General features: G+C 42.5%; 1 protein-coding gene across 2 annotated transcripts in view; it reads left to right on the top strand.

Annotated features, from left to right (window-relative positions):
- ARL15 (ADP ribosylation factor like GTPase 15) overlaps window positions 1-15788 on the top strand; it is a 254827-nt gene that overhangs the window by 92392 nt on the left and 146647 nt on the right. For both annotated transcript variants that reach the window (XM_066602734.1, XM_066602733.1), the window contains one exon: window positions 2443-2502. In XM_066602734.1, coding sequence (XP_066458831.1) covers window positions 2443-2502 — 60 coding nt within the window. The remainder of the gene's footprint in view (window positions 1-2442; window positions 2503-15788) is intronic.

Genomic DNA, 15788 nt, shown 5'->3' with positions numbered 1-15788 from the left:
ATCAAATCTGTAGTCAAGGCAGATCTACTTCCGCTGTGTAGCAATATTATACTCTACTTCAAAAAACAACAAACTTTACATATTGGCTTAATAGATACCAATAGAACACTGTTTTATCAATCAGTCTCAGTAGGGCCCTACGGATTACATTGGCATATGCACTGGAAGATTTGCAAGTGCATACCCCAGACACAGAAAAAAGCCAAATACAAAAACACTGTTTTTGCTATCCTCCACCCTCAACACTGGAAAAACAATTTATCAGAAAGTTTTTTTTTTTTTTTTTTTTAAGTTTTATTTGGTATTGCTATAATGCCCCAACCTTACGTTTAAATGGTCACTGACCATCAAAGAATTACGGTCATCAACTATAAGTACCATAAACTAAGATTTGGTGCTTATATTTGAGGCAACAGAGTCTGGGAAACCTCTTTACATACCCGCCCCGTCCAACACTCCTGAGGTGACCACCGGCGAAGTCAGAGCACGCACACCAGCCTGACTATTTTCAAAAGGCTATGTGTGAGTGTTCCCATTCTCCTCTTGTTAGGCTATCGGTAATTGATGCACAAGAGTCTGTTGCTCAGGACCCCCATCCATCAACTGATCGTCAGTGGGCTGGACATTGTCCTTAGCGGTCAGCACGGGAAGTGCTGTAGTCCTGACCAGAAGAGGAGCTAGAAGTGGAGTAGCAGCATGGCTCTCCCATTGATTTCAATGTAAGTGAAGCTAGTGCCCACACTTCCTTCCCTGTCTGCAGATGACAACCGAGTCCGAGTGGCAGACCCCCATTAATCAACTACTGATTACCTATCCAGACGATGGGTCATTAGTTGAAGAGCAGGCAGGAACCTGTTTAACTGATGGTTGTACAGCTTGAGAGAGGTCATCTGACTGAAAGATTGCTGCTTTGTATGTAGAAGTGTCACCTGGTATATTAATAAAGCATTATTCAGTGGATTCATGGATGCTGGTGACTCTTTGAAGCTCTTCTGATGGTTGTAGACATGGTCTCTTTGGCATCGTGCTCAATTTCTCCCATTACTTTCACTGTTTTGGGGATACCTGCTCTTCATTGTTATAAGAAATGATCTGCAGTTTTAGAAACTATTAGAGATGAGCGAACGTACTCGGTAAGGGCGATTTCGCAATCGAGCACCGCGATTTTCGAGTACTTCACTACTCGGGTGAAAAGTACTCGGGTGCGCTGTGGGTGAGCGGGGGGTTGCAGCGGGGAGTGGGGGGGAGAGAGAGAGAGGGCTCCCCCCTGTTCCCCGCTGCTACCCCCCACTCCCCTCTGCAACCCCCCGCCCCACAGCGCACCCGAGTACTTTTCACCCGAGTAGTGAAGTACTCGAAAATCGCGGTGCTCGATTGTGAAATCGCCCTTACCGAGTACGTTCGCTCATCTCTAGAAACTAACCTTTTTCTTATTTTCCTTTGACTCTGTGTATTGTTCTATAGCTGTAGATGAACCCTTTTAAATGCATATAACAGAAATGTGCAAGGCAGCTTATGTGGCTTAGGGTAGTTGTATTTGTGAATTTTAGGGTGAGGAGGCACAGTCTGGCTGGCTTAATGCGGCCAAACTACACCCACCCGTGACGGAAAATGGCCACATGGTTTTGCCGGTAAATTGTTCAGGCATTGACCTCTCGGGTGGGTGTTTTGTCTTCAGCCTTTGTGTCTTACATAATGTCACCCTGCCATTAGAGGTTTTGCAGCCTCTGTTGGACGTCTTGGTGAATCTGACTGGAAGATTAGCAATGCGCGATGGACCCTGAAGAGTCCCATAATATTTTGCTAAGGTATTCATCATACCATGGGTTGGGTGGGTACTGCATTGTGGTTACCCTAATAATAAAATGGAAATATAGAAGAAAATCTAAATCTAGCCCTAAAGAGGCAGAAGGGTGCACAGAAGTAGAGTGGGAAAACTTAAATAATTTAAAAAGATGTTTTAATAATTTTTTTTTTTGGTATTGAAAATAAATTTTTAAAGGGAAATGACAAAGGTGATTTCAGGGCAGATTTTTTTTCTGGTACCGGAGGAAGCCGCTTTATTATCTGCTGTTGGTCTTATGTGCCTCTGATCCACGGGTTCCAGGTCACATTTTCAGCTGTTCAACACAATCCTTAGATTACTTAATCCCCACAGTTCATTGGTAGTGTTAGACTACGAATGTGCACCATGCCCGCTTTCTGGTTGACTAGCGCTGTTCATGTGATCAGTGTTGGCCAATCAGAGAGCAGTGCACTGAGTAGCTAAAAAATTGCTTTTGTCACCTTGGATGGCTGAAAACAAGATCCCCAACCGCAGATTGGAGGGACATAGGCAGAGAAGATTATCAGCAGGTAATATACTCGCTGCCTTTGGTCCTGGAACAGAAACTGGAGGGTCGTATTAATTGCTCTTCATGGTGTGTTATTTTTGTATTTTAGGTTTTAGTATTAAAGCCGTTCCATTCCAGAGTGCCATCCTCAACGTTAAAGAACTTGGAGGTACCGTGTACTTTGTGCTGTTTTTGTATTTAATTTACTACTATTATAATGTATAACTCAACATCATGTCATATTTGACTAGCGGTTGACAATCTCTGATCATTTGCCTTTGGTGGGCATTAGTCAGGCGACCTGATATGTTTTCATAATGCAAGCTGTTCAAAGGGATTGCCTCTAACCAATTAAGGGCCCCTTTACACTCACTATATCGCGGGAATATAAATGTCGCTCCGTGTAAATGCCTGCGCGATCTGAACGATCCGTTTCCCCATCGCTCAGATCATGCAGGGATGAAAATCAAACGATTATTGGCCTATGTAAACGGACATGCATTCATCAATGAACGACGGCCTGATTACTGTGAATGGAAGCGAGCACCGGAACACTCTTCAGTGCACTTCACGTCCATTCACTGAGCAATCCTCGCTCCTGTGTGCAAGCACAATTATTGTTGGGGTGACTGCCGGGTGCATTTGTGCCCAACAATCGTCCCATGTAAGGGGTCTTAAGAAACAGCGCCATATTGGTTCACTGGCTTTGTTTAGTATTGTAGCTGAGCGCCATTCCGCTAATATTTTTCACAGCTGAGTGTTTGTCACAGTCGTGTCTAATGTCGGCGACTCTCCATTAGGAGTATCAGCTTGTGCTCCAGGCTGATACATTGTAGCAAACTATCAGGATAGGAGAGTTTTGCTTTGCTACTGTATATCGCACAGAGAGGGTTTTGCCAAGGCTGGTTATAACTGTAATTATATTAAAGGGCTTTTCCCCAGGAGAGGCTATCAAGATCAGGCTGATGGGAGTCTACCGCTCGGAACCTCCCCCGATCAGCTGTTTGAAGTGAGTGCTGCATCTGCTTCCGTACATTTCAGGCACAGTGCCATACATTTAATAGCAGCTGTCGCTGGTGTAGACTGATCACGGCCATTCACTTGAATGGGACTGTGCTGTTCTCAGGTCATTTGAGTGATGAATGTGACATTACATGCCTTAGAAGAGGCCACGGCGCTAACCTTCAAACAGCCCAAAGTGACTGTCCCTCCACTGAGCTGATATTTATGACCTATCTATGGTTAGCACTATTGCCTTGCATTGCTGCGGTCATGGGTTCAAATTCAACCAAAGCCTATATCTGCATGGAGTTTGTATGTCCTCTCTGGGTTTCCATGGGTTTCTTCACGGTACTCCGGTTTGGTCCCACACTCCAAAAACCTAGGTGAATATAGATTGTGAGCCCTCATAGGGACAGGGCCCAATGTAAGTGCTGACAATCTGTGTACAGCACTGCAGAATATGTATGCGCTATATAAATGAGTCAAATAAGGTAAATATCTTAGTCCCAGAAAACACTTGAAACGGACTAGTCGTTACTTGAAATCCGTTTTTTTAAATGATGGATGTAGATTTATTCTCTTATTTGTTGCAGCAATTTCCAGGTAGGAATATAGGCTTCTGTCGATAGTTTTCCACCCCTATAGCCTTTATTGACAGTGTGCATGTATCCATATTACTTGTGGGGCTTTGACAGGTTGCTTTAGTCCTCCCTACTAGTAATAACACTGGAGGTCTGAGTGGCACGTATCACTTGTCACTACATGGTTACCCTGGGAAAGAGGAAGTTATTGCATCGCGTGCTGAGAGATCCGGCTATAGCATAAGGGAATTATTAACGCCGTTGTGCTGGATAAGCTGCTGCAGAGGAAATGGTGTTCAAAAGACCTGTGGCCGGTGTGAACTTGTCAGGCTCCTAGGGGATTTCAGTGCAAGTGGCAGAAAAGAAAATGATGATATCATTAGAGTAAGTGCAAAACTAATGGCAGTTAAGGGAAAATCCCTAGCATATGCCATCACTTTAAGATCGATGGAGTCTAACCTCTGGGACCTCCACTGCTCCTGAAAATGAAGGGTCTATCGTGATTTGCCGCTGTGGTCCCTTCTGTCACCCCCTGTACAGCGGTGTCTTGGCCACCCATTATGCAGGGAAGCTGCTGCACAGATCCGTTCAACTGAATGGGAGAAGATGGGACATGAAAAGGGAGTCCACGGCTTCGGACCCCCTTGTATGTGCCAGAACAAAAAGCCACCAATAAAAATAGTCTGCCATTCCAACACTCTCAAGTAATCAATATATAGCATGGTCAGCAATTCATATCAATGGCCAGCAAGTAACACGATGTATCTTCTGCAGCAGCCGCTGTAAGGGAAGTGTGCAGAATAGCCAGTAGTAATCTGCTTTTTGCTGGAAGTGTCGGCATGTGGACACGGCTTCCATCTTTGTGCCAGAACATATTTAATGTATGTAGGACACAGCTTCTCTCTGTTCCTCTCACATACTGAGGAACTACTGGATTCTGAGGCAAAATTGCACTACTTAAAAAAGAGAGCCATGTAAGCCATCTGTATAATACCACAAGTATGCAATAGGGGAATGTCTCTAAGAACTGTGACTCTGTCTCTAATGGTAGCAGGACATCTTCGTAATGGATCAAGATTAGTTCTCATGTTATGTATCAGGGCAAACAGAGTCCTTTTTATAGCAATGTTCCCCAACTCTAGCCCTCAACAGTTGGACAGTGGAAGAGCATTTGCCTTATCAGCCCATCTGCAACTCTGCGACATGATCACAGGGTTGCCTGACATGCAATAATGATTTGGAATCCCAAATTCTCTAGTGCAGTGTTCCCCAACTCCAGTCCTCAGGGACCGCCAACAGGTCATGTTGTCAGGATTTCCTCAGCATAGCGCAGGTGATGTAATTATAGTCGGTGCCTCAGACATTGCCACAGGTGCTCTTACCATAGGATATCCTGAAAACATGACCTGTTGGTGGTCCCTGAGGACTGGAGTTGGGGACCCCTGTTCTAGTGGGACTATACAAATCCATCAACTTTTCAAACCACTTTTGCTTATCTGGTAGCCAATATGATAGCTAGCAAAAGTGCAAGTAACTACCTAAGATCACATAATGTGTTCGTAATATGGACAAGTATTTCAGCCTGACCGGAACTCAAAGCATTATGGACTCCTTTTACGATACTCTTTAGTTCAGGTCAGTTTGCAGTTAGGCTGGGACACCTGTCCATACTACGAACGCATAAATGCGGCTGGGATACCGCTGGTGTGTTACCTGCCTGAAATGAGGTTTTGTGTTGAAAAATTCCTCTAAAGTGTTAGAAGGAAAAGATATCCCAAGTGGCTGATTTGCAGTCCGCTGCTTGTCAAGTCATGCCCATCTCTAGTAACAGAAGAGGATTAAAAAGATGGAACACATGAAGTAGAGGATGGGAAGGACTAGGTTTACGGAGATGTAAAGGATGGATCCGCTGATGTGAGACTTGCAGACATTCAGCTAGTAAGTGTGTTTATAGCTACTCTAATCATATCTACACTGCTCAGCACTTCTGTTATCCTCCATGCTGATATATTTCTTCTCTTTTGTGCAGTATATAGTAGACCATATAACAGCAGGCTCCTCCGATCAGCACAGAGAGGACTGGAAATTAGAGATACAGCCTGCAGATGGAAAGCTGGAAATGAATATAATCTACAAGTTATATAATGGCCAGATGTAGTTATACCTTATTTATACACACGGCAGCTTATTTTGAAAAGTCGTCTTGAACTGCAAGTACTGCTGTTTTTGATGAAGAATTAAAAAAAAAAAAAAAAAGTACTTTCTTTATAGTCAGACTCTTGTGGTAGTCCCTATAATTTTATCATAACAGCGGGTTACATAGGAGTCCGGGCATCTCTTCACACATGGTGACTTGGGTTAAAACTGTTAAGCTCATCACACTGAAATATTTGTGAGGAAAACTGTCCCACTGTGTGTGTAACGGAGTCGGTAATGAAGGATGACATGCTGAAGTATTTAGAAATAATTTGTAACCGTCTGGAAATGTGCCACCAATGGCTCTGCTGAGCCTCACATATTGAGTTACTCTTTGATCTTGGATAGGCATGGAAGCCGGCGTTATGACTAAATACTTGTCTCTTGAGCCACTTTCTGAGAGAAAGTCTGTACGTATTTTTAATAAGGTCCACGATGGGCCTCTCTGCTCTGCTAAGCATTGCCAAAAGCTGTATACACTGATGTGGTTAAGACCATGGGCATTATTTCCTCTCTTCTCCAAGCATTGGCCCAAACACATTTTGAGGGACATCTTCTGAACTCATCACAAGAAGTTAAAGCTGTTGTACACACACCAAACAGGAAGCAGGAAGAAATGCCAAAAACCATTTTCTAAAAACTTTCTCCTTTTTATAATATGAACAAGGAATACCATGTAGCCTGCGACTCCATTCTATGTGGCCCCCAACCAGTGGAGTTCTGGCTTACTTGGCCTTTTGCCAATGGTTCAGAGATACCACTGAGGGAAAAAACAGCTGCCTTTTTCTCATGTAGAGCTCAAAGCGTTGTTGGCTTACTTTTATAACACAAGTCACAACGCTCTGCCAGATCTAAAACACAATGGACACCAGTGGACCCAACAGACCCCATTGACTTGTATCAGGTTCCACAAGGCACCCGTATGGCATAATAGTGATGATTTGTTATAAATGTCTTGAATAAGAAGCCAAGAACTTCATCAAAGAGAAAAATCAACGTTTTCCCTCCTTAAATGCTCTATAATTTCAGTCCTTGGATTTGGGCTTTACTGCCAGTGTTGGTCTGCCCAGTTGCAGAAAATAAAACAAGTTGCTGCCTCTTTCTGGTTTCCTCTGCAGAATTTTTTTTGAGGTTTCACAAGATGAAGAGGGCCTTCACATACTTTGAGGCAATTTGTCACTAGATCAGTGGTGGTTTAATGAGCATGAAGTGTCTCAACTGAGCGCTGAGCTTCTCCTGTGTCAGGGAGGTTATTCTGAAATTTGCTTTGTTGATGGAAGATAATTGGCACTTTTTTTCCCCCCTTTTACATAGAACCCTTTATGGCTTTTGTCTCCCTTTGAACTGTCATAGTTCACTAGAGAAGATACATTTTCGGCTTCCTCCTAAGTCATGAAAATCCAGATTTGACACTGATAATGAATATTATAATCACCATGTTGCCCTGTTATAGGGGAATATAGTTCTATAAACATTACAAAATTTGATTTTTACCGTCTTATTTTGGGGAATTTGTTTTTTATATAAACCTCATCATATAAGGAGTGTGGGGAGTTATATTACCTCCCTTCCACCCTCCACATTGTTGTCCCTTAGAGTCTTACCAGGTCTTGTTTTTGATGTTCCAAGATGGCAGTTGCAACCTTCTATCTAATGCACATGGAGTATCAATAGTCCAAGGCATTTGCTTTGCTCTCTCATTGACTAGTGCTGATCACATAAATGGCACTGGCCAATCGGAACGCAGCTGTAATGTTTCGGTAGTCTAACAGACTTCCAATGCAGAGTGTGCATTATGCGGTCAGAAGATTGTGTCAGCCATCTTGGAAGACTAAAAACAGAGCCCAGAACTGGTGGATGAGGGACGATGGAGGTTAGGATGGATTGCAGGTAATATAATGCTCGCTTCTGGTCCCTGCAGGGCTGCAGTACTAGGCACAGCTCCTTGCATGGGCAACATATAAACCATGAAAATTTTGAGCCCTACCAATCAGTTATTGACGGCCTATACTAGGGTTTGTCCATCAGTGTTAAATTGGTGGAAGACACCTGCCTGACACAGTAACATGTTAAATATCAATAATTCGGATGGAGAATAGAGTTAAAGGGTGCCATTTGTCACTTTTGCAGTCCCTGTCAGCCAGTGGTGGTATTTTTAATGAACGGTGCAGTTTCTTTAGGGTAGTACCAGTAATTAATTGAAGGCAGAATCCCCAACTCTGGTAAAGTTGTACAGCGGGCATTCTGCATCTGCTCAGCTAACTCCTGATGGACAGCTGTGCCAAGAAAGCATACAAAATACAGATTGGTAGATTTTATAGACTAATGTAGATTGCTTTGATACTTTTTTATATCTGTGTCTGTATATTTTTTTGGCTGTTAGACTCTGCAAGTGTTGAAAGTCTTTCTAGTGTGAGCGGAGGAGTTCTGACGCATGTAGTCGTGTTTATGATCTGAGACTAACATCTTCTTTCTCATGCCAAATATCTTGATGACATAAGGATTTCGGTGTTCATTTTAGAATATTGTGTGACTGCTGCAGGAAATACGCAAGCAATGTTTATTTCTTTGGTTTGGTTTTTCTTTTGCCATAGAGGGAATAAATAGAAGACAGCCTTTGGGTTTGGCAGTCGCCAACAAGTAATTTTTAAAATGGCCATACACACTAGGTCAGAGTCAGTTGAACCGTCCAGTTTTCTACAGGATTGGGCAAAATCCGAACAGCCTTAGACCGGGGTCACACGAACGGGTTGGATTCCGCATGTGGATTTCCACAGTGGAAGTCTTGTGATCATTCGCGGAAAGTAGTTGAAAATGCTTGTTGAAGATCACCGAATCCGAGCGGTATTCCACCCGGATGCACAGCATATCGTTCGAGCGTAAGAAAGATCTCTCTCTCTCCCCTCCAGCCGGCATTCCTGCTTTATTCTATTTTCCTATGAAGTTGCGAGTGTTTCTGCCGCTCATATGTGATGTTAATTGCGCATATGCTGCGGATCACTCGCATCCATAGACATGAATTGATGCCAAATTTTATTTCCATTCGCAGATTCTTCCATTCCTACCCGCACATCTGAGCGAATCGTTGAAGTTCATGGCTTTTCATGCCCGCGTGTTGCCGCGTATCGCCCTAGCGGACAGGGAGCGTGGAATCTGCAATTTAAATCAGTTTGTCTGAGCCCGGCCTTATGTGTATGGGGATGTCTCAACTGTCCTTTGATGGCAAATGTTGGTGTAAAGAAGCATTAGGCATTTTAGATTTCAACATGCCCGATCCTTTGTTCCAGTTAGTTTCCTGCCATTTAAATAAATATGTATAGCCAGCAACTGCATGCTCATGGTTGCGACAAGAAGTTCGAGGGGTGTCGATAATTCCTTGGTTTTGACTGCAAAAAATTGATGTAGAACAATGATATTTCAGTTATTCTACATAGTCCCCTCTGATATCAATGCACTTCTGACTGCAGTGTTGCAACTTCTTCAACCCATAAAGAGAATTCCTTTTATTTGGTGGGCAAACCAGACATAAGCTGCTTCAATTGAGTCAAATATGGAGACAAATTTGGTTCCCTTGAGGTGTTTTTAAGGGTGCCAGATCAGGTAAATCAGGTATGATCCAGCACCTCAAAACCCAGCTTAGCTAGTTTTCTCTCTGCGATGGCTACTGTGTTGGATGAGGCATTGTCGTGCAAGAATACATAATCTCGGGTGAACTTTTCACACCCTTTAGACTTCAATGCCTCCTTTAATTTGTCCAGAAATTTGTTCAATTTGTACACAGCAATGATAGTTAACCACTTTGGAAGGTGTAGTCTACAAGCTGTATCCCATCTTTATCCCAGAAGACAAAAGCCATCACCTTGGAAGAGATTCAAGCATCAGAGCATGGTAGTTCTGTAGAAACTGTTTGGGTAAGGAGAGAACAGAAAGGACACCATTGTAGGCATTTACTATAGGCCACCTGATATGGATGAACTCTTTCTACATCAGATGGCCAAGCTCTCAAAAAAGCATGACATAGTGATCATGGGAGATTTTACCTATCCAGACATTTGTTGGGAATCTCTCTCAGGTAAAAATAATGGATCCAACAAATTCTTATCCGCTCTTGCTGACAACTTTATCTTCCAAAAGGTAAAAGAGGAAACAAGGGGATCTGATATCTTTGACCTAATTCTTACCAGCAGGGAGGGGAATGGTTGAGGAAGTAAGGGTGACTGGGACCTTAGGAGGCAGTGATCATGCTATTCTTGAATTTTGGATAACAAGAGGAAGACCTGAGAAGACTCAGACCTCAAGGTTGGATTTCAGAAAGGCAGATTTTAATGAACTCAGAGGATAGGAAGAATTCAATGGCTGGATGTTCTTAAGGGCAGAAATGTCCAAGAAGGTTGGAAATATTGCAAAATGAGATTCTCAAAGCACAATTGTTAACAATCCCTAAAAGAAGGAACAATGGGAAGTATTTAAAGAAACCAGGATGGATGAACACAAAACCTGCGCACATATTAAAAAGGAAGAAACATTTTTATCAAATGGGAAGAGGGAGAATATGTAAAGAGGGATATATAGTGTGGTCTGCAGAAACTGTAGGGCAAGTGTCAGAAAAGCTAAAGCTAATAGTGAATTGAGGCTTGCAACAGAGGCCAAAAGCAATAAAAAAGGATTTGGGGGGGGTATGTCAAAAGCAAAAGAAAAGTCAAAGATGCTTCCAAGATGAAAAATGGTAAATTTGGTTAGAAATGATGTTGAGAAGGCCAAACTTTTAAATTCCTATTTTGTATCTGTTTTCTCTCAGAAAGTAGATGGAACATCAACTGATCTTCCCTGTGCTATTGGGGGAATAAGAGAATGCAGGCTATTTATAAGCAGAGATGGTGAGGAAACACTCGGCTAACTTAAATTAATTCAAGTCTCAAGGTCCAGATGAATTACATCCTAGGATACGAAAGGAAGCAGCAGAGGTAATTGCTGAATCACTTGCCATAATCTTTGAAAATTCCTGGAGAACAGGAGAAGTCCCAGAAAATTTGAAAATGGCAAATGTTGTCCCTATCTTCAAAAAAGGGAAGAATGTGCATCCAGGAAACTACAATCCTGTGAGCCTGATTTCTATAGCGGGAAAGATCTTTGAACAAATTTTTAAACAGCATGTATGCAAATACTTGAATGAGAATGGAGTAATTAACTAGAGTCCGCATGGGTTTGTAACAAACAAGTCGTGCCAGACTAATCAAAATTTCTTGTATGACAGAATCACTGACTGTGTTGATCATGAAAATGCGGTAGATGTAGTATATTTTGACTTTAGTAAAGCATTTGACAAAGTATTTCAAATTGTGTAACTTTTATTGATGTGAAAACAAATGAAGATCTAAAAGCCAAGGACCTATCAGCACACCCTCATAGCTGTTGGCTGAATTAGCATTCATCCTACAGTTAGCTATTGAATGTTGATTGCCAGCTTAAAGGGGTTGTACAAGATGGCACCCTTTCTTGTTATATGCTGCATTAGGGCATATAAATGCCATGGGGTAGGGTCCCTGGTACACTACAATAAGTGTGGCTGCCTTCCTGCGGACCTTATGCTACTCTGTTATTACAAGATGGCCTGTAATCCTACATTTCCCTGCAACAGACACTGCAGGGGAAATGTCAGGCTGGCCAAAGCTGTTTCCTGGCATAGTCTGTTTGCCATGGGTGTAAGAATGGGAGTGGTCGCTCCAAACCCAACACCCTCAAACGGGTTTTGCATCTTCACACAACCCTTCTAAGAAACTTTATAGCTTGAATGGGTTACCTTTTATAAAGCCAGCCTATGATGCTTAGGACATATATAAAGGGACCCAGTCTCCTATTTTGGGATTACCTGCTATTACGAACAGGCTGCTGCTCTCCACTTACATTAAATTGTTGGCTATTGAGTTTAATGCCAGAAAGTAGTTACAAAAATAATTTTGAGAGCACGTTTATCTTTTGGTTTTTCTTCTAAGAACTTGATTCTTCTTCCTTCTCAGTTGGAGCATACTTATTAGAAACAAAAGACTTGGTCAGATATTGCAATGATCTAAACAAGTGCCTCCTCCTTCTGATAACCTCCAAGAAGTGAAGCTCTTTATTGTTGGCAAAGTTTGTAGTACGTGTAGTGATGGGGTATCGTCAGGACTGTCAAACCTAGAAATGACCATGGATAAGTGGGTCTTGACTAGACAATGTCATTGCACCTCCTAGTATGTCCAAGGTTCATCATACCCGATGTGTATTACTCCTTATAGTTTATAAGGATTCTGCCACCGGATTCATGAAGTTTGACTCTGAGCTCTGAGACGCAGAGGAGGGCAACGCCCGGTTCTCCTCGCCGGCAGCATCCAGAGTGACAGCTGTCTCCCTATATGCAAAAAAGAGCGCTGTCAGTCTGCATGATGCGGGCGGGGAGAAGCTGGTGCGGCCCGCCTCCATGACTTGGAGCGGGCTGGGAGTCAAGCATAATGAACCCCATGATAGACTCTCTAACTATAGCCACACAAGTGCTTGTTCTTTGCAGGACAAGTTAAATTTTCCAATGATGCCATTTAGTTTAGCATATGGTGTATTGAAAACCTTTAAAAGCTTTCTAAGTAGGGTGTAATGTAAAAATGATTTTGCAGAAGGGCTTTGTTTTCATTGCATTCATAGGGAGGTAACAATGACTAACAATTTTCATTGCTATAATTGGACGGTCAATTTCTACGGGGATGTCAGAGTCAATGTATTGGCGCATGCGCACATCAGATGTAGCATTAAACTAGATGTCCACACTTTCCCCTTCTGGGAGGACATACAGATAAACACCATACCAACCATATATCTAAGCATGAATACTGCTCCAATAAAGTGAATGGAGGAAAGTGAAATATGACAGAAAATATTAGACAGTAATTTCTTATTAGTGGATATAGGCCCATTTTTTTTTTTCTTTTACACCTATATTGAATATTAAATTTGGTAATGATCAGATTGAGCTTGTTGGTAGTATTTAATGCAAAGAATACTTTATGGTACGGGGTAGGTCCTAGGAAATAAAGGGTAAATAATAGTAGAAAATAAATATAAAAATCAGCTACAACTGATAATAGAGTTTGTGGTCAGAGTACGAAGCCGTGCAAACAAAGGGAGAACAGTAGTACAATTCCTTTCTATAGCGCATCAAAATAGTGTCAGAGGAAGCAGCTAAAACACAAGTGCTCGTTAAGATCAGCTGGATTTATGGTATTAAGGCCATAAATCCAGGCCGCTTTTTTTTTTTAACTAGTCGTTTATCGACATCGCCTCTACGGCCATGGGTCCTGAGCAACTCAATACCATGAAATTTCAGAAATTGGGCATCACCATTGTGCATAGCCCAAAAAGAAAGTAGAGAGCGGCAGCTCAGGTTGCTTGTTCTTTGCATGCTTGGCAAAGACCGAATGTCCGGTTGAAACGTTGCTATGCAGTGGAGCTTACGCTTGGAATAAACATTTTTTTGATGATCCTTGTATGAGTATGGATTAAATCCAGTACCTGAGCTGCTGCTCTCTAATTTGTTTTTGGACTGTTGAATGTTTGATCCAGCTGTCCGGATCTTTTGCACAGAGTGTGCAGTTGTATGCAGATTCACTTCTCTCCCGGAAGGGATTTTTGATCGTGGTGCCGCTGTATTTTTGCTTTGAATTGGAATTGTGCATAGCCCATACATGATCCGCCAATGGAGTTGATTCATGGCGACGTATGTTACTACATGAGGTAGAATCCTGCGATGAAATTGCTGAATTGTTTTCTCAATATAATTTTTTGGGCACGGGCATGTTGCCATATAAATGACATTTTGGGTTTTACAGTTAAAGGGGTTGTCTCGCGGCAGCAAGTGGGGTTAAGCACTTCTGTATGGCCATATTAATGCACCTCCTGATTGGCTGGAATCGGCACACGTGATGGGGCGGAGCTATGGGAGATTAGACGCTGAAGTTAGACGGAGCCATGGAGACGGGGACGCCAGCGCAGGGAAGGTAAGTGAATAACTTCTGTATGGCTCATATTTAATGCACGATGTATATTACAAAGTGCATTAATATGGCCATACAGAAGTGCTTAACCCCACTTGCTGCCGCGAGACAACCCCTTTAATGAATTCTCGACGGGAGTAAATTCTGTTAGTAGATGCACCTTTTGAAGGAATAGCTTCTCGGGATAAACGGACAAGCCATACAGCCGTGGCATGGATACGTGCCATGTGGTTAATTAGAGTTAAGCCAGGTTCTATTTGAGTCAGTCGGGTACAGATGACTTTCAACCAAGTGATCTCTCAAATTATGTCCGCGGCGGTAATCAATAGTGAAGTTGGCAGGCAGTCTTTCAGGTCAGTATCACGTCTCAAAATATCCCAGTAGTGATTTAGGATACTACCTACCTGCCTTGAGCCTGTGTAATATGTCCCTATTTCTCTGGTACATTGGTCTGTCGGACGTTCTCGTGGTATTAGAAGGCTTGCTCTATTTTGGTGAGCCGCATGTGTATATGCCTGATGGATCACTTCCTCTGGATAATCTCTACTCTGAAACCTTTTGATAAGTTTTTTTTTCTCTAAGTCATAAAGGAGGGATTGTCTGAGCAGTTGCGCCTAAGGCTCAAAAACTGGCCCTTCGGGAACTCTCTTTTTAATGAGAGGGGATGATAACCATTCCATCCTAGAAGACTATTTGTAGCTGTTGCGACCTACACTTACTTCAAGGACCAAGACCTGCAGCCTACATAGCGTTCAATGAGCGCTATATACTAAAAAAGGAAAACAGGAGTATTTATTCCGCTATGCGGTCCGGTTATCATGTGACCGTTGGGTGCTCTCAGAGCTGCATGGTCTGAACAGACCCTGATCAGTTCTGTTAGTGACTGATGTCACTACAGGGGAATATTTTTCCCTGTAATGGAGGCTGCTATGGATGCCCCACCTACAGTGGAAAAGTATGAAATAAAATAAGACAAAGTAAATGACCCCCAGAGGTCTTCTATGAAATCATGGGGAACATCGATGGAAAAAAAAAGTTATAAAAGTGAAATAAAATTGCAAAATAAAATAAAAATCTATACATAAAAAAAGAAAATGACCCAACACCAACCAAAACCTTCGCCGTATGTGCCCTGTAACCCCAAACTATACATCTTATTATATATCAAAGCATCGGAAACAAAATGAGGAACCCCTACCTGTCTTGTACTTTATTTTTAAAATTAGTATATTGACGCTAAATAAACTACTATAAGCTTAATTTTTTTTCTTTTTTTTTTCTTAAAGCCCTAATTAGCTGAGTTCACGGCCATTGCGAGTCTGCAGCTGTGCATTGGTGACACATTTAGCATCATCCAGAGGCGTAACTTGAAGCTCCTGAGCACCAATACAAAACATGTAACAGGGTCCCCAACTATGATGCTTTATTCATATCACTGGGCTATCTATATAGAGAAGAGAGGCCTTATGCGCCCCCTAAGGCTCCTGGGCCTGGGAGCAACTGCATCCCCCTATAGGTACATTTCTGCCCATCATCTATGTCAGAGGAGGAGAGAGGGGCAAGCTTTTGTTTAAACCCAGCAGCTAGCGGAGTCTGTTTGGCGCACACACACCGGAGCGCTCTGCCTATTTTACATCCGGGTCAGCTAATTTTCA

Source organism: Eleutherodactylus coqui, chromosome 5 (genome assembly GCF_035609145.1).
Source record: "Eleutherodactylus coqui strain aEleCoq1 chromosome 5, aEleCoq1.hap1, whole genome shotgun sequence".
Classification (NCBI taxonomy): Eukaryota; Metazoa; Chordata; class Amphibia; order Anura; family Eleutherodactylidae; genus Eleutherodactylus; species Eleutherodactylus coqui.
The sequence above is the reverse complement of the archived record's forward strand: the minus strand, read 5'-3'. Positions and strand labels throughout refer to the sequence as shown.